This window comes from Danio aesculapii, chromosome 20 (genome assembly GCF_903798145.1).
Source record: "Danio aesculapii chromosome 20, fDanAes4.1, whole genome shotgun sequence".
Classification (NCBI taxonomy): domain Eukaryota; kingdom Metazoa; phylum Chordata; class Actinopteri; order Cypriniformes; family Danionidae; genus Danio; species Danio aesculapii.
In genome coordinates this window covers 50622609-50647348 of record NC_079454.1, presented here as the reverse complement: position 1 = coordinate 50647348, position 24740 = coordinate 50622609, and the positions used below count along the sequence as shown (strand labels likewise).

The 24740-nt window shown below is 37.2% G+C and overlaps 1 protein-coding gene across 5 annotated transcripts in view; it reads left to right on the top strand.

The window, feature by feature from the left end:
* kif13bb (kinesin family member 13Bb) overlaps window positions 1-24740 on the top strand; it is an 86092-nt gene that overhangs the window by 1726 nt on the left and 59626 nt on the right. For all 5 annotated transcript variants that reach the window (XM_056480706.1, XM_056480705.1, XM_056480707.1 and 2 more), the window contains 9 exons: window positions 1345-1435; window positions 3609-3702; window positions 13649-13661; window positions 14466-14526; window positions 15087-15179; window positions 19732-19912; window positions 21928-22015; window positions 22102-22236; window positions 22704-22816. In XM_056480706.1, the coding sequence (XP_056336681.1) occupies window positions 1363-1435; window positions 3609-3702; window positions 13649-13661; window positions 14466-14526; window positions 15087-15179; window positions 19732-19912; window positions 21928-22015; window positions 22102-22236; window positions 22704-22816 (851 nt within the window). In that variant the 5' untranslated portion in view covers window positions 1345-1362. The remainder of the gene's footprint in view (window positions 1-1344; window positions 1436-3608; window positions 3703-13648; window positions 13662-14465; window positions 14527-15086; window positions 15180-19731; window positions 19913-21927; window positions 22016-22101; window positions 22237-22703; window positions 22817-24740) is intronic.

Sequence of the window (24740 nt, the reverse complement as noted above, 5' to 3'; positions counted from 1 at the left end):
AACGAATAAGTTAACTTAATCAAGTTGTGTGACAACACAGAGTATACACTCACCGGCCACTTAATTAGGTACATCTTACGAATACCGGGTTGGACACCCTTTTGCCTTCTGAACTGCCTTATCGCTCATGGCATAGATTCAACAAGGTACTGGAAATATTCCTCAGAGATTTTGCTCCATATTGACATGATAGCATCACGCAGTTGCTGCAGATTTGTCAGCTGCACATCCATGATACGAATCTCCCTTTCCAACATATCCCAAAGGTGCTCTACTGGATTGAGCTCTGGTGACTGTGGAGGCCATTTGAGAACAGTGAACTCATTGTCATGTTCAAGAAACCAGTCTGAGATGATTCACGCTTTGTGACATGGTGCGTAATCCTGCTGGAAGTAGCCATCAGAAGATGGGTACACTGTGGTCATAAAGGGATGGACATGGTCAGCAACAATACTCAGTTAGGCTGTGGCGTTGACACAATGCTCAATTGGTACTAATGAGCCCAAAGTGTGCCAAGAATATATCCCCCACACCATTACACCACCATCACCAGCCTGAACTGTTGATACAAGGCAGGATGGATCCATGCTTTTATGTTGACGCCAAATTCTGACCCGACTATCCGAATGTCGCAGCAGAAATGGAGACTCATCAGACCAGGCAACACTTCTCCAATCTTCTATTGTCCAGTTTTGGTGAGCCTGTGTGAATTGTAGCCTCAGTTTCCTGTTCTTAGCTGACAGGAGTGGCACCCGGTGTGGTCTTCTGCTGCTGTAGCCCATCTGCCTCAAGGTTGGACGTGTTGTGTGTTCAGAGATGCTCTTCTGCAGACCTCAGTTGTAACAAGTGCTTATTTGAGTTACTGTTGTCTTTCTATCAGCTGTAACCAGTCTGGCCATTCTCCTCTGACATCAACAAGGCATTTGTTCCCACAGAACTGCCGCTCACTGGATATTTTCTCTTTTTCAGACCATACTCTGTAAACCCTAGAGATGGTTGTGCGTGAAAATCCCAGTAGATCAGCAGTTTCTGAAATACTCAGACCAGCTCATCTGGCACCAACAACCAAGCCATGTTCAAAGTCACTTAAATCATCTTTCTTTTGAGCTGCAGCAGGTCGTCTTGACCATGTCTACATGCCTAAATGCATTGAGTTGCTGCCATGTGATTGGCTGATTAGACATTTGCGTAAACGAGCAGTTGGACAGGTGTACCTAATAAAGTGGCCGGTGAGTGTATATATAGTGTTGTGATAGAGTAAATGTGTGAGCATTTATTATGAATAGGCTGTTAACACATAAAGCTGAAGTTATGGCTCATAATAACTGTATGAATTACTAACAGGAAGACTTGAGGATCTTCATGATGGAGGACAGCGCTGTGAATGAATCAAATGTGAAAGTGGCTGTACGGGTGCGACCCATGAACAGGAGAGGTGAGTGTAAACTGCAGACATGTGACTGTCACGTGTGTGTGTGTGTGTGTGTGTTTATTTCTGATCTGTCTGCAAGCATTATGTCATTTATTATCCTCATTTATGAAGGCAAACACTCCCTTTATGTTGGTCATTAATTAATTAGGGAGTCAAGGTGATGAATATGCACATGGGGAAACTGATTTGCTTAAAGTGTGTCAACTTTTTTTTGCAAATGTGTATACTGTGTGCAAACATTTGGTATTTTATTAAATAATGCACTTATATTTATTATTTTTTATGATATGTATGCATTTAGTGTTGTCCTCATCAATTTAAATTGACAAAATAATTATGTATAGAGAAGAATTTAATTGTAAAATATCAACACTTCCTGTATTTTGTGATTCACATGTGTTTCATGTTTATTTACGGTTGTGAATTGCATTATAGGATGTTGTTCTCTGCTCTGTCCACTTTTAATGTCGGAAATTCAGCTCTGCAGTTTAACAAAGTAAATTTTATTGACATTTTAGGAGGTTGAAATATTGTATTGGATAAGAAATATATATTGAAAATACTTTGTAAAAGAACAGAAACAGTACTGGCAGTTTATTACCAGTTTTATATACCATTACAGACAATATATCACTTCAAACGCATGTTAAATACCAATCGCTTTTTCAAACTTTTGAACAGTAAACATCAAGTTACCATAATGCAGCTAAAAAAAGCTTAAATAAACAGAAAAAAAATGTTTTTGATAGTGTATTCAGATAGGTAATGTGATCATTATTAGGCATGGGCCGGTATAAGATTCTGACGGTGTGATAACCTAACGTTGGATAAAAATTGTCACGGTGTTGTCACCATTGTCTTGTGATTACTGCTCTAAAATATATTCTTTTCAAATGTCAAAAAACTAAAACTTTTTCCCCTTTGAAGAAACTTTTTGAAATTCAGCCAGAAATAGGAAGAAAATCTCATTTATTTTTTACCTCAAGACACGATGAGATTGTTTATAGATGCCGCATTGGACACACATTTACTTAAAGGAGAAGAACCACCGAAATGTCAATATTGCAAAAGAAACTAAACTGTTAAACATATTATTGTGGAATGCCCTGTTTTTAATGTTATCAGAATTTTTTTTTATCTGGACACACTTTAAATGAAATATTTTTATATGTGAATCCTTCTAAAATTGTACAATTTTTATCAAAAGTAAACCTTTAAAAAAAAAAGAAAAGGAAAAAAAGAAAACAGTTTTAGATTTTTATCTTATTATTATTATTATTATTATTATTATTATTATTATTATTTATGTATTTTACCTTGTGTATTAGTTATTGCTATGGGTGACTTTTAATTGTTAGAATAATTTTTTATAGCTATAGAAAAGTGGTGTTTATAAAATGTGGTAAACTTGGATCTGTTTTTTTTTTTTTTTTTTTTTGGTCATGACTTAGCCGAAATGGCAATAAACTCAAAATTCTCTCTCTCTCTTCCCCTTTGAAGACAATATATTTAATTTTTTAAAGATTTCTAATAATGTGGAGCAGTAAACATGGTCAAGCTAAATAATTCAAATGAATCATTGCCTTCTGCTCTCTTCATTAGTTTCAAAAACACAGACTTCTTTACAATTTAAAACGGCATCTTTGGATATTTGCTCTGCTGGAGATACTGTTGTCCTAAAAACAAACCAAAAATGTAAACTAAAAGATCTTACATATACATTAGGAACGGTATTACAGAAAATGTTGGTGTTTTTAAAACCTTGACTTTTCCAAACCGCGGTATACCTTCAACATGGTTATTGTCCCTTGCCTAATCATTACTCTGCATAATATATCAATGTAAGAGTAAAATGACATACTTATTCTGACCCATACATGTTTAAAGAGAAAGTTAGTGATCATGCACAATTTAGCTGACAAATAGGTAGACGTTATTTGAAGGATGGTGGCAAGATTTAAATGTTTGTAATTTCCAGTTGATTTTTTTTTTTTAATATTATTATTATTATTATTATTATTATTATTATTATTATTATTATTATTATTATTATTATTATTATTATCATTATCATTGTTTATTATTATTATTATTATTATTATTATTATTATTATTGATGTTGTTGTTGTTGTTGTTGTTCTTTATTAATAGTAATGTGCTGTTTTTATTTTTATAGAACGAGACCTGAAGACAAAATGTGTGGTGGAAATGGAAGGAAATCAAACTATATTGTATCCAGCCAGTGGAAACCTGGGAAAGGGTGACAGCAGGTAAACTGTGTGTGTGTTTATGCACTCACATTTGTGTGGGTGTGTGTTTGAAGTGTTAATTAGTGTTAGTTTAGATTAATGTTAATTAAAGATAAAGATTCATCAAACAAGAGCTGTGAATATTGCATTTATAAACTTGAAAAGCCTCAGACTTTTAGAGTAAAATTAGCAGTTTCTGTAGCCAGCACTGTCGCCTCACAGCAAGAAGGTCGCTGGTTCGAGTCCCGGTTGACAAGTTGACATTTCTGTGTGGAGTTTGCATGTTCTCCCTGTGTTGGCGTGGGTTTCCTCTGGGTGCTCCAGTTTCCCCCTCACAGTCTCCAAACACATGCACTATAGGTGAATTGAATAAACTAAATTGGCCGTAGTGTATGAGTGTGTGTGTTTGAATGTGAGTGTATGGGTGTTTCTCAGTAATGGGTTGCAGCTGGAAGGGCATCCACTGCGTAAAACATGCTGGAATAGTTTGTGGTTCATTCAGCTGTGTTGACCCCTGATAAATAAGGGCTAAGCCAAAGGATAATGAATGAATGAATGAATGAATGAATGAATGAATGTAGAGGGTTATTCATTTTCACCGCCATGTTAAGCTCTTCTGGATAGTTTTTAAGTAACTTTTTAATTTATTTTTATTAATGGGTCTGATCACTTAAAGGGATGGTTCACCTAAAACTGAATGTTCTGTCATCATTTACTCAGTCTTTACTTGCTTGTTTCATATCAGTTTGACTTTCATTATTCGGTTGAACACAAAATAAGATATCTTGAAGAATGCTGGAAACCTGTAACCATTAATTTCCATATTATTTGTGTTTCCTACTATAAAAGTCAAGGGTTACATGTTTTCAGCTTTCTTAAAAATATATTCTTTTGCGTTTAACAGAATAAAGAAACGCATAAAGGTTTGAAACCACTTGAGGGAGAGTATAAAGTTAGTAATTGTCATTTTTGGGTGAACTAACCCTTTAGCAAAGCAGACTTCCTGTTTGATTCCGTCTTTCTCTCTTTGACGTTTTCTAACTTTCTCTGCATTCCTTGTCTTTTCTGACCTTTAGTGTCCATAGAAACGAGTGAAGGTTCATTAGCAGGTCAAAGGTAACCCTGGATACTCGCTCAAATCCCAAGAAACTAAATTACTCGTGTCTCATTGGGTCTTTTCAGGGAACTTAAAAACAAAGCTGCAGAGAAGCATGCTGGCCTCTTTACATTTGGTTTTTGTCAGGGAACACACAACTTCACAAACGATAATATCTGCCTAACTTCCTATTATTACAATTACTTTAGGAATTTTAGGAAGTGGAACGCCGAGTCTTCATTTGACTAAGACCAGCTTCAGGTTCATGTGTATTTTTTTGGGTGCTAAATGGTGTTGCTGGAATTTTTTTTTTCTTTGAGTATTTGCCTGGGGAATGTTAAGTTTGTTTGTTTGTTTATTTATTTATTTATTTATTTATTCATTCATTCATTCATTCATTCATTCATTCATTCATTCATTTTCTTTTTGGCTTAGTTCCTTTATTAATCTGTGGTCGTCACAGCGGTATGAACCGCCATCTTATCCAGCATATGTTTTACACAGCAGATGCCCTTCCAGCTGCAACCCAGCACTGGGAAATTATTTATTTATTTATTTTTAATAAATATGACAAATTATTTTGGAGCAAAAATTAGTAAATAAAGTGGTTGTCAGATACTTGCTGTCAAGTAAAAAAAAAACACCTTCATATTGGTTTATAGAGTGTTTTGGGGTTGTGTTTTGGCACTATGTTATGCATTGTTGCTAGGGAGTTACTAAGCAGTTGTGAATGTGATGGTGTTCTGAGTAGAGTAGTAGTTTAGTAAATGGCAAATACACGGTTGTCAATGTGTTCTGTTTGGTTGCTAGGGTGTTGATAATAAAGTGTTTGGGTGGCGTCTAATGTGTTTTGTTGTTGTTAAGATATTCTGGGTAGTTTCTAGGGCATCATTTGATTTTCAGGGTATTCTGGGTGTTGCTAAGTGGTAAAGTGGTAGTTGTTTCTAGGGCATTATGAGGTTTTCATTATGTGTTTTGTACTATATAGTGTCCAGGGGGGTGCTCAGTAATTATGGTGTTGGTAGTTTCTATAACATTATTCCATTTTCTGGGTGTTCTGGGTGGTTGCTATGATGTTGCTAAGCAGTTGAGGTGTTCTTAGTGGGTTCTGTTGCATTGTGTGGTTTCTAGGGTGTTGCTAAGCAGTTAAGGTGTTCATGGTGGTTTCTATGGTATTGTGTTTTTCTGAGGGTTCTGGTTGGTTTTTGTGTTGTTGCTAGCAATTATGGTGTTCTTGGACGGTTCTATGGCATTGTGTGGTTTTCAGAATGTTGTGTGTAGTTTCTATGATGTTGCTAACAAGTTAAGGTGTTCTTGGTGGTTTCCAGGGTATGATGTGTTTTTCTGAGGGTTCTGTGTGGTTTCTAGGTTGTTGCTAAGCAATTATGGTGTTCTTAGTAGTTTCTATGACATTTTATTTTCAGGGTGGTTTCTATGATGTTGCTAAGCAGTTAAGGTGTTCTTGGTGGTTTCTAGGGCATTATTCATTTTAAATAGAGTTCTTAGTGGTTTCTAGGTTGTTGCTATGCAATTATGGTGTTTGTAGTTTCTATGACATTCGGTTTTCAGGGTGGTTTCTATAATGTTGCTAAGCAGTTAAGGTGTTCATGGTGGTTTCTAGGGTATTATGTGTTATTCTGAGGGTTCTTGGTGGTTTCGAGGTTGTTGCTAAGCAATTATGGCTTTCTTGGTAGTTTCTATGACATTATTCTGTGTTCAGGGTGCTCTGTGTGGTTTCTATGATGTTGCTAAGCCGTTGAGGTGTTCTTGGTGTGTTATATGGCATTGTGTGGCTTTTAGAATGTTCTGTTTGGTTTCTAGGATGTTGCTAAGCAGTTATGGTGTTCTTGGTGGTTTCAGAATCAGAATCAGAATCAGAAAGAGCTTTATTGCCAGGTATGTTCACACATACTAGGAATTTGTTTTCGTGACAGAGCTTCTACAGTGCAACAGCATTACAGAGACTGGACAAAAAACAGATAATAAATATATTTTAAAAAAATTGAAGTAGTGAGTGCAGATATACAGATGGACAAGTGTATGTACGTGTTTATTACTATATACAACGTTATATGTGCAGCTGTTATGTGCAAATTGGCATGTAAAGTGTGTTGTTAAATAAGTGTATATGTGTATAAAAGTGTATGGCAAGTAGTGATGTTGGTTCCACAATTATTATCATCAAGTGTTCATGAGATGGATTGCCTGAGGAAAGAAACTGTCTCTGTGTCGGGCTGTTCTGGTGCGCAGTGCTCTGTAGCGTCGACCAGAAGGTAAAAGTTCAAAGAGGCAGTGTGCTGGGTGTGAGGGGTCCAGAGTGATTTTGGCAGCCCTTCTGCTCGCTCTGGATAAGTACAGTTCTTGGGGAGTAGGAAGGGTTGTACCAGTGATTCGCTCAGCAGTCCGAACTATTCGACGTAGTCTTTGGAGGTCGTATTTAGTAGCTGAGCTAAACTAGACAGTTATTGATGTGCAGATGACTGATTCAATGATGGAGGTGTAGAACTGTTTCAGCAGCTCCTTTGGGAGGTTGAACTTCCTCAGCTGACGAAGAAAGTACAGCCTCTGTTGAGCTTTTTTGACAATGGAGTCAATGTGAGTGTCCCACTTCAGGTCCTGAGAGATGGTGGTGCCCAGGAACCTGAATGACTCCACTGCTGCCACAATGCTGTCCATGATGCTCAGTGGGGGGAGAGCAGGGGGTTTCTCCTGAAGTCCACTTTCATCTCCACTGTTTTGAGCATGTTGAGCTCCAGGTTGTTGTGGCTACACCAGACAGCCAACTCCTTAACCTTCTGTCTGTAAGCAGACTCGTCACCGTCCTGAATGAGGCCGATAAGTGTGGTGTCGTCTGCAAACTTCAAGAGCTTCACAGAGGAGTCTTTTGATGTGCAGTCATTCGTGTACAGGGAGAAGAGCAGTGGGGAGAGGACACACCCCTGGGGGGCGCCAGTGCTGATTGTGCGGATACTAGATGAGAATTTTCCCAGCTTCACCAGCTGCTGCCTGTCCGTTAGGAAGCTGTTGATCCACTGACAGACAGAGGTGGGCACAGAGAGCTGAGTTAATTTGGGCAGGAGAAGTTTTGGGATGATAGTGTTAAACGCCGAGCTGAAGTCAACAAACAAGATCCTCACATAGGTCCCTGGTCTGTCTAGGTGTTGCAGAGCATAATGCAGTCCCATATTTACTGCATCATCCACAGACCTGTTTGCTCTGTAGGCAAACTGAAGAGAGTCCAGTGAGGGTTCAGTGATGTCCTTCAGGTGGGTCAGCATCAGTTTTTCAAAGGACTTCATGACCACAGATGTTAGTGCCACCGGTCTGTAGTCATTTAGTCCTGTAAGTTTGGGTTTCTTTGGGATGGGGATGATGGTAGAGTGTTTGAGGCAGGAGGGCACTTCACACAGCTCCAGTGATCTGTTGAAGATCAGGGTGAAGATGGGGGCCAGTTGGTCAGCACAGGACTTTAAACAGGCTGGTGTTATAAAATCTGGGCCTGGTGCTTTTTTCCTCTTCTGTTTCCGGAAGACCTGGCGCACCTCGTCTTCGTTAAACTGTAGGGCAGGTATGAAGGGGGCGGGGGGTGGTGGAGGTGTTAATGGTGGCGTGAAGAGCAGTTCAGAGTGGGTGTGGGGGGTTTTTTCAAACCGGCAGTAAAACTCATTCAGGTCGTTTGTAAGTCGTTCATTGTCTACAGTGCTGGGGGATGGTGTCTTGTAGTTTGTGATGTTTTTCAGAAATTTCCACACAGATGCTGAGTCGCTGGAAGAGAACTGACTCCTTAGTTTCTCAGAATAGTTCCTTTTTGCGACTCTGATCTCCTTTTCCAGTGTGTATTTGGCCTGCTTATACAAGGCCCTATCCCCATTCCTGTAAGCAACCTCCTTGGCCTGACGTAGCTGTCTGAGTTTTACAGTGAACCATGGTTTGTCATTGTTGTATGTGAGTTGAGTCCTGGTAGGAATGCACACGTCTTCACAGAAACTGATATAAGATGTTACAGTCTCCGTGAGCTCATCCAGATCGTTTGCAGCAGCTTCAAAAACACTCCAGTCAGTGAGGTCGAAACAGGCTTGTAGATCCCGCTCTGTTTCGTTAGTCCATCTTTTCACAGATCTTAATACAGGTTTGGCTGTTTTCAGTTTCTGCCTGTAGGTTGGAATGAGATGAATCAAACAATGGTCAGAGTGTCCCAAAGCTGCTCGTTGAACGGAGCGGTATGCATCCTTTATCGTGGTATAACAGTGATCCAGAATATTGCTGTCTCTTGTGGGACATGTAACATGCTGTCTATATTTTGGCAGTTCACGGGACAGTTTTGCTTTGTTAAAATCCCCGAGAATGATTAAAACAGAGTCTGGGTGTAGTTGCTCTAACACCGTGATCTGATCAGCTAGTTTCTGTATCGCCAGACTCGCGTGCGCGAGCGGAGGAATGTAAACACTGACGAGGATAAACGAGCAGAACTCGCGCGGGGAGTAAAAAGGCTTACAGTTAATAAACAGTGCTTCGAGATCTGGACAGCACATCTTCTTTAAAACTGTTACATCTGTACACCACCTTTCATTGATGTAAAAGCACGTCCCGCCACCGCGCGATTTCCGCGTTGATTCTTCGTCGCGATCCGCTCTGAACAGCTGATAGCCCGGTAGGTGAAGCGCGTTGTCCGGTATGGTGTCGTTCAGCCAGGTTTCCGTGAAACACAGAGCAGCTGAATGCAGAAAATCCCTGTTTGTCTGAGAGAGCAGAATGAGTTCGTCTATTTTGTTGGGTAGAGAGAGGAGATTTGCTAGATGGATGCTAGGCAACGCGGTCCAAAATCCGCGCTGTCTGAGTTTCACCAGCGCGCCTGCACGCTTTCCTCGTCTGCGCGCTTGGAAGCGTTTGAGTAGCACCGCGGCTCCGCAGACTACAATGTCCAACAGAACATCAGATAAATCCAGGTATGGAAAAATATTCGGTGGTGTATGTGCCCGAATGTCCAACAATTCGTCTCTGGTGAAACTAATTGTAGGAAAATGACTCGAGACAGGACAAACTAACAAAAACACAAACACTACTGCAGAGTACGACACGGAGGCTGCCATCGTCATCGGCGCCATCTTGGATCTTCTAGGGTATTATGTGTTTTTCTGAGGGTTCTTGGTGGCTTCGAGGTTGTTGCAAAGCAATTATGGTGTTCTTGATAGTTTCCATGATGTTGCTAAGCAGTTAAAGTGTTCATGGTGGTTTCTAGGGAATTATGTGTCTCAGAGGGTTCTTGGGGGTGTTGGGTTGTTGCTAAGCAGTTATGGTTTTGGTAGTTTCTGTTTCATTCAGTTTTCAGGCTCTTCTTGATGGTTGAAGACAAAAATTAAGAAGTTAAGAGTTAAAGTGTTCTTGGTGAATTCTATGTCACTCAATGGTTTTCAGGTGGTTGCTAGGATGTTGCTAACTAGTAAAGTGTTCTTATTGGATTCTAAGGCATTATGTGTTTTTAGGGTGTTCTGGGTGGTTACTACGATATTGCTAAGGGGTTAAGACATTATTGGTATATTCTAGGGCGTCATCTGGTTTTCAGGGTGTTCTGGGTGGTTGCTAGGGTGTTGCTAAGCAGTTAAGATGTTCTTGGTGGTTTCTAGGTAATTTTGAGTTGCTATGGTGTTGCTATATGCTAGTTAAGTGGCTTTTAGGGCATAGCATGATTAAGGTATTATGAGGTTGCCAAGGTGTTGTTAAAATGTTCTGTTTTGCTGTTGAAGCATTGTGTGTTCACTGAGGTGTTATGAGTGGTTGTTATGGTCTTTATGGTTTATGGTGTTCCGAGTGGGTTATTATTGGTGTTTGATTTAGCATTTATCGGTTAATTAATTAAATAATTTATTTTTATACTGGTCAGTGGTCACAAATGACTTTATCTTTGATAATGTTTCTCTATTTGGTTGTAAGCCTATTTACTCATTGATAATTTATTTTACACATTATTTAAACAGACACGTCCATGCATGTTGCATGCTGCAGTTTATAAGCATATCAGGTTTGAAAGTCTCTTTTTCCATTAACACAAAGAGGAGTGTGTGGGTTTTGGAGCAGAACCTTCATCAGTCACCAGTGGTTCATATCTAGTCTGTGGTCCAGCGATTTACCTGTCCTTCAGCTAAAATCAGCTCTGGGTTTTTGCTGTTTGTCCATCAACATCAACTCATGTTACAGTTTACATCAAAGTAAAATAGTCAATTAATTATTCATAATCAATAGTTATTTTATATACATGGAAAGCATGCACAATAAATGCAGTAAAGTGTCTACTTTAATGTTTCAGTAACAGATGTTGTTTAATTTATACATAAATATGGCAGACTTTATTCAAATGTATAAAATAGCAAATGATCATACTAAAACATTATATTGTAAATTTAATAAAACAGGACAAATGGGTCTATTTAGCAGTTTTAAGGATGAAGTGGAGAACTATAAAGATTTAAAATGGCAATCAATATTCATTAAAAAGTAAATTAATACAGGTAACAGGACACATCTTTATAAAACACTTATTTAACACTATTTATTACACTTTTGTTGCTTGAAAACCACTTTTCCTCTTTGAGCCATAAACATTAACTAAACAACAGCCATTGCTGTGCTGTTGCATTTTCTGCTCCTTCCTTCTTTCGCCGCTTTCATTCCTTCTCCTGGTCTCTTTACAAAAGGTGTGTCTGTTTTCTCCATGATCCTTTCCCAGAGATCTGGCCGTCATCCAGCTCACCTGCTTATGCAGGAATCTCCTCGCTCTTATCCAGCTTTTCTCAGTTTCAGAGCAGTGATCTACTCATGTCTCAGAGCTCAAGCACCTCTGCCGCAACTTGCAGCGGTTTGCTGTGTTGGCGTGCAAACAGGTTTTACAGGCTCATGCAAGAAAGTTTACTCAAATTCCATAATAATCCCTTAAAGCAAATTTGGGTTTCATTATGAGGAGCAAGTAGAGACAGCGCATGTATTGTATGCAGATGCTATTCGTCATGTAAATCTTCAAGGTGATTTTTATTTTAATTGGTGATTAAAGTTTAATCTTTATAATAATGGAGGAGGTCGGTTTCTTTGTTCTTCTCTAACAATTCCTTCATAATGACTGAAATAAAGAACATTCCAGAACTCATTGCTTTATCAGTTTATACACCGTGCAAAAATATAATGACAAACAGACAAGACAACACGTTTTTGTGTTAACAGTTTACGTTTTATGTTGCTTTCATTTATTTTAATGAATTATTTAGGCTTCAACTTTTTTTTTTAGTTTTGCAAAGTTAAACTTAGTATTTGTAGTCAGTTTGATTGATGTAAGTTGAGATTTCCACTGTGTGATGGTCCATCCCAGATGCCTCTGAGCCCAGAGAAGTCAACGGCTCTTCTGGACACTGTTAACATAGGGCTTCCTTTTGGCACAGTAATGTTTTAACTGGCATTTGTGGATGTAACTACATATTGTGGTACTTTACAAAGGTTTGCCGCAGTAGTCCTGAGCCCATGTGGTGATATTGCTTCTATATGAATGAGGATTCTTGATGCAGTGCAGCCTGAGGGATCGGAGATCTCTTGTTCAGCTTAGGCTTGCGCCCTTGTGCTTTACGCACTGAAATTCCTCCAGAATCCTTGAATCTTTTAATGATGTTCTGCACTGTTGAAGGGTGAAATATCCAAATGTCTTTCTATCTTTCTTTGAGGAACATTATTATTAAACATTTCAATAATTTTCTCACTTATTTGTTTGCAAACTGGCGGTCCTCTGCCATCTTTGCTCCTAAAGGACTAGACCTTTCTTGGATGCTGCTTTTGTACCAAATTATAATTACAATCACCTGATTACTAGCTCTAAACTGCTCCTGTACTTTTATTTTTTTTGAATGTGTTGCAGGTCTGAATGACAGGAAATGATGTATATTTACAAATGAAATGAAGTTGACCGGACAAAATATTAATGATTTTGACTTTATGTTGTCTGCAATGAAATACAAGTCAAAGTAAATTTTAAATCACTACATTTTTATTTATTTGTGTTTTCTATACTGTCCTAACTTTCTCTGATTTCGGATTGTAGTATTTTTATTTAGATTGGCTGGAATTTTATTTATATATATATATATATATATATATATATATATATATATATATATATATATATATATATATATATTTGATTTACAGGAGATCAAATATTTTTAGATAAATGTATAATTTATTATTTATACAGAGACATAATCTATATTTATGTCTATTTATTTTAATAATAAATAGATGTAAACGGTGACACGGTGGCTCAGTGGTTAGCACTGTCGCATCACAGCAAGAAGGTCGCTGGTTTGAGTCCTGGCTGGGTCAGTTGGCATTTCTGTGTGGAGTTTGCATGTTCTCCCCGTGTTGGTGTGGGTTTCCTCCGGGTGCTCTGGTTTCCCCCACAGTCCAAACACATGCGCTATAGGTGAATTGAAGAAACTAAATTGGCCATAGTGTATGAGTGCATGTGAATAGCTGGTGGTTCATTCTGCTGTGGGGACCCCTGAATAATAAAGGGACTAAGCCAAAAGAAAATGAATGAATGAATAAAAATATTCCTAAAGCAGAATTTTCAGCATCATTACTGCAGTCTTAAATGTTTCACAATCCTTCAGAAATCATCCAAATTTGACGATCAACAAACATTTATTTTTTTATCAATGTTAAAGTAATTCTGCTAAATATTTTTGAGGGAAACTGATCATCCGATAAAGATTATAAAATATAAATGCCTTTTATCACTCTTTTAAAGATGTTGATGGATTCTTCCTGCATAAAAGTAATAAACGTGTTTAATATTCTCTGATATTAATGTGTGCTTTTGCTGTTCTTTTTCAGGGCCAAACCAAAGGTGAGTACTCATGTTTTTTCTGCATTACATTAAACGGGCCTTAATATGATTTATAAAGTAAATCAAATGCACATTATTCATAGTAAAGTATATAATGCATGACAGAAGACTGCTTAAAGGGAAAGTTCACTCAAATTAATATTCAGTCATCCTTTTACTCTTTAATCGTTTCAAACCTGTTTGTCTGTCTTCTGTTGAACACAAAAGAAGATATTTTGAAGAATGTTGTAAACTCCAATAGTTTTTCATATTTCTACCATGGAAGTCAATGGTTACAGGTTTTCAACATTCTTCAAAGTATCTTATTTTGTGTTGAACATAAGAAAGAAACTCAGGAAGTTTTATAAACCCTTAAGCGAGAGTAAATAATGAGTTAAACATATTTTGCTGGAATGTAGAAGTTTAAATTCCATTAGACACAATTTTTTTATGAGGAGAGTACTTTGGACATTTTTAAAAAGGAAGCACCAGGAAGAGTTTATTTTATTTATTTATTTTTTTAATCAAAAATAGAACTGAAAATTATATTAACTTTGAATTTTATCTATTTATATTTTATATATTTGTTTAAGTAACTTTTTTAGTATAATACGAATTAGTTTTTATCATGTAATAATTTAATGTACATCCATTTGGCCACGAAATAGCCATAAGTTTCTAATGTGGCAATAAATATGTAATAAATAGAGTAAATAATGAGTAAAGTCCCTTTTTAAGTTTACACGTCGAGTTGAATTTTGAATGTTGTGTTGACCATTCATTCATGCGTTTATTACAGTCAGCATTTCCGATGTCTCGTTTCAGTGTTTCGCCTATGATTATTGCTTCTGGTCTATGGATGAGGCTGAGACGGGCAAGTTTGCAGGTGTGTTGATATTAAAAATACATAATTTGATGACTAATGGTGATAGCTAATGGTAGCTCTGATGACTAACCCCTTTATTGAACACCACAACTAAACCTCTGTACTGTTTATACTGCAGTGATCTGAATCATCAGGCCCTAATGATTATGGCAATAGAAGCTCTTATATGTCAATGTCACTGCATGTGTTTCCTTGTGAACTTTTAGGAGGAAAAGACAAACCTGTTAAACTGCTTTCTAAAATCTGTGGATTATCAGCTTGAGAAGTTTGATCAGGGTTCAACATGTAGAACTTTTATAATATGTTAATTATCATAGCAAGTGTTTTGTATTTAATTATTTTTATATAGTAACTGCTGCTTTATTGCCAATTTGACAACAACATTTTCAGTCTGTGCAAGTAATGTCATGCTTGCATTGGATTTGTTCAAGACGAATAACTTTTTTTTTGCTTTTGATAAGCTTGGATCGAATCCATCTTGCTGTATTTTTAGTTGATTTAGTAGTCCATGCCAGTTGTTGTCATTTCTAATTGATGTATATGTATATCTATATTTGTAGGTCAGGATGTGGTGTTTCAGTGCCTCGGCGAGAGTCTTTTGGACAGCGCTTTCCAAGGATACAATGCCTGTATATTTGCATATGGACAAACAGGTGCAGTTATATTTGCTTTAAAACTATCTATGCAAAACCTTTTTCAGTCTTATTGGAAGGTACAAATGTCTTTGCATCAAACAAAATGATAAATGTTGGACAATAAAACAAATATATGAGCAATGTCACACGAGTAGCAGTAGGATATGGCTGTATATCGGCACTGGTGGGAGGTGGGCGCTGGCTCGAGGCCACAGGCCGAGTGCTTTAAGTGACGAGATACAGCCATATCACACTGCTACGAGTGTGACATTGCATATATACAACAGCATAATCGTGTATATAAAATGAAAATCAAACACTGAGAGTCTCAAAAACCCTTTTGTACGAGGGATTATTTTCTTCCGCCATTCATTCACATCTGCAGCTGACGTCAGACCAGCAGAAACCTTTGCTAATTCACCCAAGTCAATTTAGAGCTAGTGTTTGAATGATTCTCTTTCATAAGAGACAAAAAAACAGGTGATTTGGCTCTCATTTTAATATTATAAGGCTGAACGGCTTGAAATGCGATCAGTCTACAGAGATTTCCCAGTATTTCTCGGTTGCAATCTGGATTTCACAAAAAATAACCTCAAAAGCCAAAGCAAACACTACTAGATTACTGTGGTATAAAGTACAGCACTACAAAATACGAAAGAGAGAGATCGAATGTCACTTACCTTTTCTGTTTTGATTTGTTCAGCTGTAGTTTAAAATTTATGCTGAGAAAATGCTGAGTTTTTCCTCCCCCAAGCACTTATGCAGTCTCTGTCGCCATCTTGTGGCGAAACGCCAACTGTCAATTTCTTTGCTTTGTTCACTATCATGCTGATGGCCGCAGACATGCTGAATCTAAGAAATTCTGAATGATAAAATAAAATGGACACTATTATAAATAAATAAGCTGCATAGTTGTGATCTAAACGCCTAAAAATGGCTCAAAAGTACATTGTTGTCCAACAGCTGCAATATTTGAGTTCATTCCTCAGCTTGTCACTCTATGTGGGCGGAGTAATACACAAGGGTGAATAGGCTGTACAAGTGCTGTTATTGCAGAATATTGCACGGCTATCAGCCAATCAGATTCCAGAACCTGATAGAACGTGTATAAAATATATATATATATATATATATATATATATATATATATATAAAATATTAGATAATTAGAAATAATATTTGAAAATGAATTTAAAAATGTGCATGGAAGGGCATATAATTTGTTCTTTATCTGTATTTATTACATTTATTACAAAGTCATATTTCTGAAGCTGAATTTTCAGCATCATTACTCCAGTCTTCAATCTCACAAATGATTCTTTAGAAATTTGACGATCAGGAAACATTTCTTATCTATTGTGTGTGTGTATTAGGAGTGCAACAGATTGATTCGTAATGTGTATGGATCACAGCCCACGGTTTACACGTGGCCTAAATTAATCCTAAATTCTTAATGGTCGCAGAGAGATTGCCTCTCTCGTCCTTGAAATCACATGTATGAAAGCGTTTAGGCTTTCCTGTAAAACATAATTATGACTGAAGAAATTATGGTGCATAATTTGGGATGTGGTGGGTTTCTTAGGTTATTAAAGGTGTTTTCTGTCACTACTTGTTTAGCCTGCATTAATGCATTCAGTGTAAGCTGCACGATTAACCAGTAAAGATCGGGATCTCTACACCCACGCAACATAAATAATAAATGATGCTGATTTACAAATGTTTATTAATCCTTCCGATCGCTCCATTCAAATCTGTGTTTGAAAAATGTAAAAATCACAAAAGAGATTGAGTCTTTAGTCTTTTGAGTTGGTTATGATGTTACAGACAGTCAAATAACACAGAAGTACTGGGATAACAGTTTATAGTTTAGATTAAACCTCTGATGTTTATGGTAAAGATTAAACTCACAATCACATGCGTTTAATTTGATGCTCAAATGAAATTTGTAGGCAGCAATTACATTATTTAACCAATAGGTGGTGACAACCAGCCATCAAAAATATGCCACAGATTAATTCTTCAAAAATGATCATCTAGCAATGAAACATGAAGTTTTATGAGTGAATAACTGAATCATTTATTGAAAATGAGACCGAAAATAAAAAGGCTTGTAAATTTATAATGTTATATTTCTACATTTAGTGTTATCTGCAACCGTAATAGTGAATTTTTCACAGCACTGAATATTTTACAGTTAATTTTTATTCATCTGGTTATTTCTTCATTTTATTTTCAATAAAATTACAGCTTCTCTGTTCTGTTTGTTAAAAGGGCTGTTTTTGTAATAAATAGAAAGCAAATTACATTTGTCTCCTCCCCTTTTTGGCTGATCCAAAAATGGTCCGATCCATGACTAAAAAACCATTTTAGATTTGTGATCCGTTTCACCCAAGCGGCAACCTCCCGCTCTCCCTCGGGAAGCCAATACGGAAGTAAATGAAACTGCAATTCATCAAAATTCCGCTAGTCCTGGCTCCATAATAGAGCAAATTTCAATTGAGCCCACAGTTAGAATGGCCAACTTTACAGCAGAAAAAAAGTTGTTTACAGCCTGGTACAAAGAACGATTTCTGGTACTAGGTCTCGCTGGTCGCCGTCACTTCACCTCAGCTGAATCCGGCAGATTAGCCACTGATCTCGGCATATTCATTGTATTTTTGTTTTGTTTTATGTGGCTTTACACAGTCAGCTGCCTTTTGAACTTATTTCTTACAATTATCAGATGATATGGGATGCTGTATGCACTTAATTGAGCTCACAAACCATTCATGTGGCCTCCGTTTCCCATGTGAGTAAAGTTATATATTTATATTCCATCTCTATAAATGTATTTGTTTTATTTAAGATCATTTATCATTAATATTCTTCTTTAGACCCGTAATGCCCTCCGGAATGTGCCAGATTGATTAGCTGTAGGCTCTAGAACAGTCATCTGAAGCGTTATCATACAGTGTTATGCTGGAGTTCACCAATAGTCTTGCATTTACTAACACAGACTATATCTGAAGTGTTTGGAAGTAATTTGCGTTTTCCTCCTGTAGAAAAACGTCATAAGAACAATGCTTAGAGGCTCAGTGTATAACAGCAGTGTTTTTAAAAGTCTAAACACTTTATTGATATAGTGTACAGCCAAGCACATGTGGTCAGAACACAAACGAGTCGCAGGTAATAAAGTATCAAGCGTTTCTCCCAAAGTAAAGTCTGTCTGCCAGGTCTAAGCAAAGTGCCAGCAGGTGTCTGTAGCTCCGCTCACTCTCCGCCTCTTTGCCCTTGTTTGGTATCCCGCCGTGGGTGCGATGACGCGCGAACAAAATGGCGACGGTTGGCCGCCCCTACTTGTAGCTTCTTTTGCAGTGTTCAGAAACCTATGGGTGACGTCACGGGTACTCCGTCCATATATTTTACAGTCTATAGTTACACCACTAGTGTATATATATATATATATGTGTGTACATTGTTTTTAAATGTGAGTCTTTTAAAAATAGTACAATATTTATCAAAAGTAAATCTTAATAAACTGTTCTAGACATTGATCCCATTTTATGTATTATTTTCTTGTCTTTTGGTGGTTATGAAACTGTTTTTAGTATAGAAAAGTGACTATAAATCTGTAAACTGTATCTGTTTTTTTTTTTTTTGCCATGATCTAGGCCAGGGGTGTCCAAACTTTTTGGGCCGAGTGCCAGATGCAAAAAAAAAAAAAAAAAAACCTTGACCGGGCAAAATTTTACATGCATCACACAGACACGCATATATGTGTGTGTGTATTATGGAAATATTTTAATTTGTCGTCCAACTCTGTTTCTAGAAAGACTTTTTTAAAAAATTTGAAAGATGTTTTTAATATCTGGAATCTTCTCTGGGCAAATTACAGTTGCAACACTCATCAGACACTCCTATATCAATTCTCCTTCAGTGAAGGGTTTCCTGTGCTGTGCTATAAGCTGAGCTTACCACATAACTAGTAGCCAGCGTGTTGTTGAGCTGATAGGGCAACTGCTAATTGTTTTAATTTTTGATCTCGTTCGGCACCAGTGTAAGAGCTGAAGGCCTGATGTTTTGTTTCATAATGTCATGGCTCGCCAAAACGTGATTATCAATTATGTTTCCTTGAGTTTGTTCGGTTCGTTTACTTGATAACAGGAACAGCTGCCCACTTGAAGGCAGGTCATAGCGACACCCAGTGGTTATTTATTGAATTACTGTCATTTTTGTGTAGCGTGCCAGATTCTATCAAGTGGTGTTCACTGCAGAGCCACTTGGGCAGAGCTGAGCTCCAGCTCCTCCTTCCTTGCACTTCTTTTACGAGTGATGTCACTGGGGGTTGGGGTGGGTGTACGCATTAAAATAGCTTACAGGAGGAGGAGCGAGAGCTCAAGCTCCACCTCGCTGGAGCTCAAATGACTCTGCAGCGAGCAGTGTCTCGATTCTATTAATATTTATAAAAAGCCTCACGGGCCGCCACAAAACTGACTGCGGGCCGCAGTTCTGACACCCCTGATCTAGCCAGAGAAGCTAGAATGGCATTAAACTCAAACTCTCTTTCTGTGTGCTGTGTCTCTGGCTGCAGGCTCTGGGAAGTCGTACACGATGATGGGCTCGTCGGAGCAGCCAGGTCTGATCCCGCGTCTGTGCAGTTCCCTGTTTGAGCGCAGCATCCTGGAGCAGCGGGAAGGAGAGAGCTTCACCGTGGAGGTTTCCTACATGGAGATCTACAACGAGAAGGTGCGAGACCTGCTAGACCCCAAAGGGTGAGGATGAACATCTTCTGCTCTATCCAAGTTAAAGACGAATAAAAAAAAAAGATGTAGGAAATTTGACTGAATTCTGTTCACATCGGTGTTATTTAACATTTAAGGCCTCAATATTCTGGTTCTTTTCCTGCCAACTGGTGAAAAAACTGCCTTTAGTTCAAATAGAAATAAAATAAAACTATATATTTTATAACGTAATTGTTTTGTTATATTTTGTAAAATATTTTATAATGTATTATATTAATGCACTTTTAATTTTCTTTTAGTTTAATTTGATAAAACTAAAATGATTAGTAATAAACTTGATTTGAGTACACTGAAATGAAAAAAACAAGAACATTTTCACAGTATTTCCCATGTTAAATTATTCTGGGGAAAAATATTATTATATTGTAGTTTCAAGCAGTTTAATCATTTTTAATACAGTTTTAAGGTCAATGTTATTTAGTATTTTATTATATTTTATAATGCATTACATTTATAACTATGCATTATAATATAACACTGTTCATCTTTCGTGACCTCGCAGCGTTGCAGATTTTTTTGGTGCAATTTGACATGCTTTTTTATTTATTTATTTATTTATTTTATTTATTTTTTTTATATGTCCCATCGTGTTCTGCTACCTGATTGGCTGTAGACCATTGTCAATCAATCTCCTCCTTGTCTCCTGTGCAGTACATAATGCGTTCAGCTTGCCAAATTAACATACATGTTTGATTGCTAGCAGTGTGAGTTCCAACAAGAAAGTAAAAAGTGTTGTAACTGTCTGCAGCAAGACCATCGTAAAGGGGGTCGCACATCGGATGCACTACGCCATGCAGTGCCATGCATTTTAGAATTGTAAACATATGTTTGCATCAAGTCTGCAAGTCAGTCGGTGCCCAGCTACGACTCAGAACACTGTTCATATTTCTGCCGCTCTACAGGGAGCCATCTGAATAATTTATTACAAGTAACATGTGAATGTGCGCAATAGGTATGTGTTACTTCAAACTGTCATGTAGCAGCGCATCTTGTGTGCGACCACCTTAAGGATGGAGGGTATGGAAATGTCCTCGAGCTGGGTTTCGAACTCGAGGCGCCCTGACATGCTACTGCACCATATTTTGGCGCACTAACCACTAGGCTATTGCACTGACTTATAACATTTTTATGTTCAGTTGTCAAGAGAACATTTTTTAATCTTCATTTAGTTTAATTTGATAACTAAAATTATTAGTAATAAACTTGATGCGAGTACACTGAAATAAAAACTCCTGAAAAGACTATAGATGTTTAAAAAAAATAATAGTAATATTAAATTGAAAAGGACAGTAACAATCACTAAAACAGAAAATGTACATTTTAAACTTGAAGTTGAATTCAAAATATAATTAAGACTGTCCTAATAAGCATTGCTGACCCTGGTATTTTCTTACATGCTACAGGTCTGTCTTATTGTAGACAATAATATGTTTGTGTGCGTGCGTGCGCATATATACTGTGTGTATATATATATATATATATATATATATATATATATATATATATATATATATATATATATATATATATATATATATATATATATATATATTTATATTTATATTTATATATATATATATATATATATATATATATATATATTTATTTTATTTTTTTATATTGTTTTTCTTAATTTTATGTAATTTTTTTTATATATATTTTATATAGAAACTGAATGATTAAATATATTATATAATTTTACATAAAAGAGTCATGAAGGAGGCTCAAAATAATGGGTTATAATAATAATAATAATAATAATTAATGTATAATAGGTATAATAATTAATGTATTTTTTTAATTTATCTATTGTTTTCTCTTTATTTTTAATTATAATTATTTAATTTAAAATGAAATTCATTGATTTGACTGATTGATTCATTTATTTATACACCTACACTGTTTTATATTTAAAATTATTTGTGTTGACTCTTATAAAAATAACACTGCCTCCAGTTTAATTGTTTCTGGTTTGTGTCTCTCAGGAGCCGGCAGGCGTTGAAGGTGCGAGAGCATAATGTTTTGGGCCCATATGTCGATGGTCTGTCCCGTCTCGCTGTCACCAGTTATAAGGTTCATCCCACTCCTTTATAAAACCCCTTATGTATGTTTCTCTGTGTAAAGCAGCACGTTAATCAGTGTCTGTTGTTGTGTTTTAGGACATCGAGTCTCTAATGTCGGAGGGGAATAAATCTCGCACTGTGGCGGCAACAAACATGAACGAGGAGAGCAGTCGATCGCATGCGGTCTTCAACATCATCCTCACACACACACTTCGAGACATGAAGACTGGGGTGAGACGCAGAGCAAATTTAAACGCTTCATAAAGCCCAATGCTTTTATATACATTATACTATTGTAGTAATACAACTCTTCTGGCAGTTATTCATCTGCTTTTTACAACATCTAAAAAGTCACTGATGTCGCTAGAGTGTGTGTGTGTGAAGTTTCAGCTCAAAATCCCACACAGAATGTTTTATAACTCTTTGTAACTGAACCCTTTAGGCTTTGATTCTAATTGTGCCATTTTGGTGACTGTAGCTTTAAATTCAAATGAGATTTCATTAATCTACTTTAAAAGAATAGATTTCCTAGCAAAGTAAACCAAAATATGTAGAAGGTCTCTGTTCGAACAGTTATAAAGTCGATCATCACTCCAGTAAGCAAGTCCTTGCTCCCTTGACCATTGTACAATATATGAAATGTCCTGTATAATTAAATTTGCTTTGTTGTGTTGTTGTCCTGGACTGACGTGTTTCAGACGAGTGGAGAGAAAGTGAGTAAACTCAGTCTGGTGGATCTGGCCGGCAGTGAGAGAGCAGATAAAACTGGAGCTGCAGGAGAAAGACTCAAAGAAGGCAGCAACATTAACAGGTCAAAAACACACACACTTTTATTTGTGTTTGGGACTTGATATTCCCATGTTGGAGATGATATTTCGCTATTTTGATACAGATTACAAACATAAAATATATATATTTTTTACACTGATTTACATTGACATTTGATTTATTCATTACTATACTTTTGAGAATTGAATAATTAAAGTTTATTTATCTAAAATTGTACGTGTGATTTTACTGTATTGTGCTAATTACTGTAATTATTACATCATTGCCTTATTCTATTGTATTTAATGCATTTAAAAAATTGTATTACTAGGGTAATTAAATTTACCATGGTAATTAATTTAATTAACTGATTCCAGCCTTCATTTTTTTATTTGATTGCATAATCTCTCCCATTGTTACTTATTTATTTATTTATTTATTTATTTATTTATTTATTTATTTATTTACAGTGCATCTGGAAAGTATTCATAGCGGCTATTCCACATTTTTGTATGTTACAGCCTTATTTCAAAATGGATTAAATTCATTAATTTCTTCAACATTCTACACACAATCCCCCATAATGACAATGTGAAAAAAGAGTTCTTGAAATTGTTGCAAATTTATTAAAAATAAAAAACCTGTAAAATCACCTGTACATCAGTATTGACAGCCTTTGCTGTGAAGCTCTAAATTGAGCTCAGGTAGATTCTGTTTCCACTGATCATTCTTGATGTTTCAGCAGCTTAACTGGAGTTCACCTGTGGTCAATTCAGTTGATTGGACATGATTTTAAAAAGCATCCACCTGTCTATATAAGGTCCCAGGGTTGACAGTGCATGACTAAGCACAAACCAAGCATGAAGACAAAGGAATTGTCTGTAGACCTCCGAGACTGGATTGTCTCGAGGCACAAGTCTGGGGAAGGTTACAGAAAAATTTCTGCGACTCTGAAAGTTCCAATGAGCACAGTGGCCTCCATCATCCATAAGTGGAAGATGTTTAACCACCAGGACTCTTCCTAGAGCTGGCCGGCCATCTTAGCAGAGTGATCAGGGGAGAAGGGCCTTAGTCAGGGAGGTGATCAATAACCCGATGGTCACTCTGTCTGAGCTTCAGCGTTCTTCTGTGGAGAGAGGAGAACCTTACAGAAGGACAACCATCTGTGCAGCAATCCACCAATCAGGCCTGTATGGTAGAGTGGCCAGATGGAAGCCACTCCTCGCCTGGAATTTGCCAAAAGGCATTTGAAGGACTCTCAGACCATAAGAAACTAAACTCTCTGGTCTGATGAGACTAAAATTGAACTCTTGGGAGTGAATGCCAGGCGTTACGTTTGGAGAAAACCAGGCAGCGCTCATCACCAGGCTAATACCATCCCTACAGTGAAGCATGGTGGTGGCAGCATCATGCTGTGGGGATGTTTTTCAGCAGCAGGAACTGGAAGACTAGTCAGGATAGAGGGAAAGATGAATGCAGCGATGTACAGAGACATCCTGAATGAAAACCTGCTTCAGAGTGCTCTTGACCTTAGATTGGGGCGACGGTTCATCTTCCAGCAGGACAATGACCCAAAGCACACTGCCAAAATATCAATGGAGTGGCTTCACAACAACTCTGTGAATGTCTTTGAGTGGCCCAGCCAGAGCCCAGACCTAAATCCGATTGAACATCTCTGGAGAGATCTGAAAATGGCAGTACACTGTCGCTTCCCATCCAACCTGATAGAGCTTGAGAGGTACTGCAAAAAGGAAAGGGCAAAAATTCCCAAAGACAGGTGTGCCAAGCTTGTGGCATCATATTGAAAAAGACTTGAGGCTGTAATTCCTGCCAAAGTGCATCAGCATAGTAATGAGCAAAGGCTGTGAATACTGATGTACATGTGATTTTTCAGGTTTTTTATTTTTATTAAATTTGCAACAATTTCAAAAACTCTTTTTTCACATTGTCATTATGGGGGTATTGTG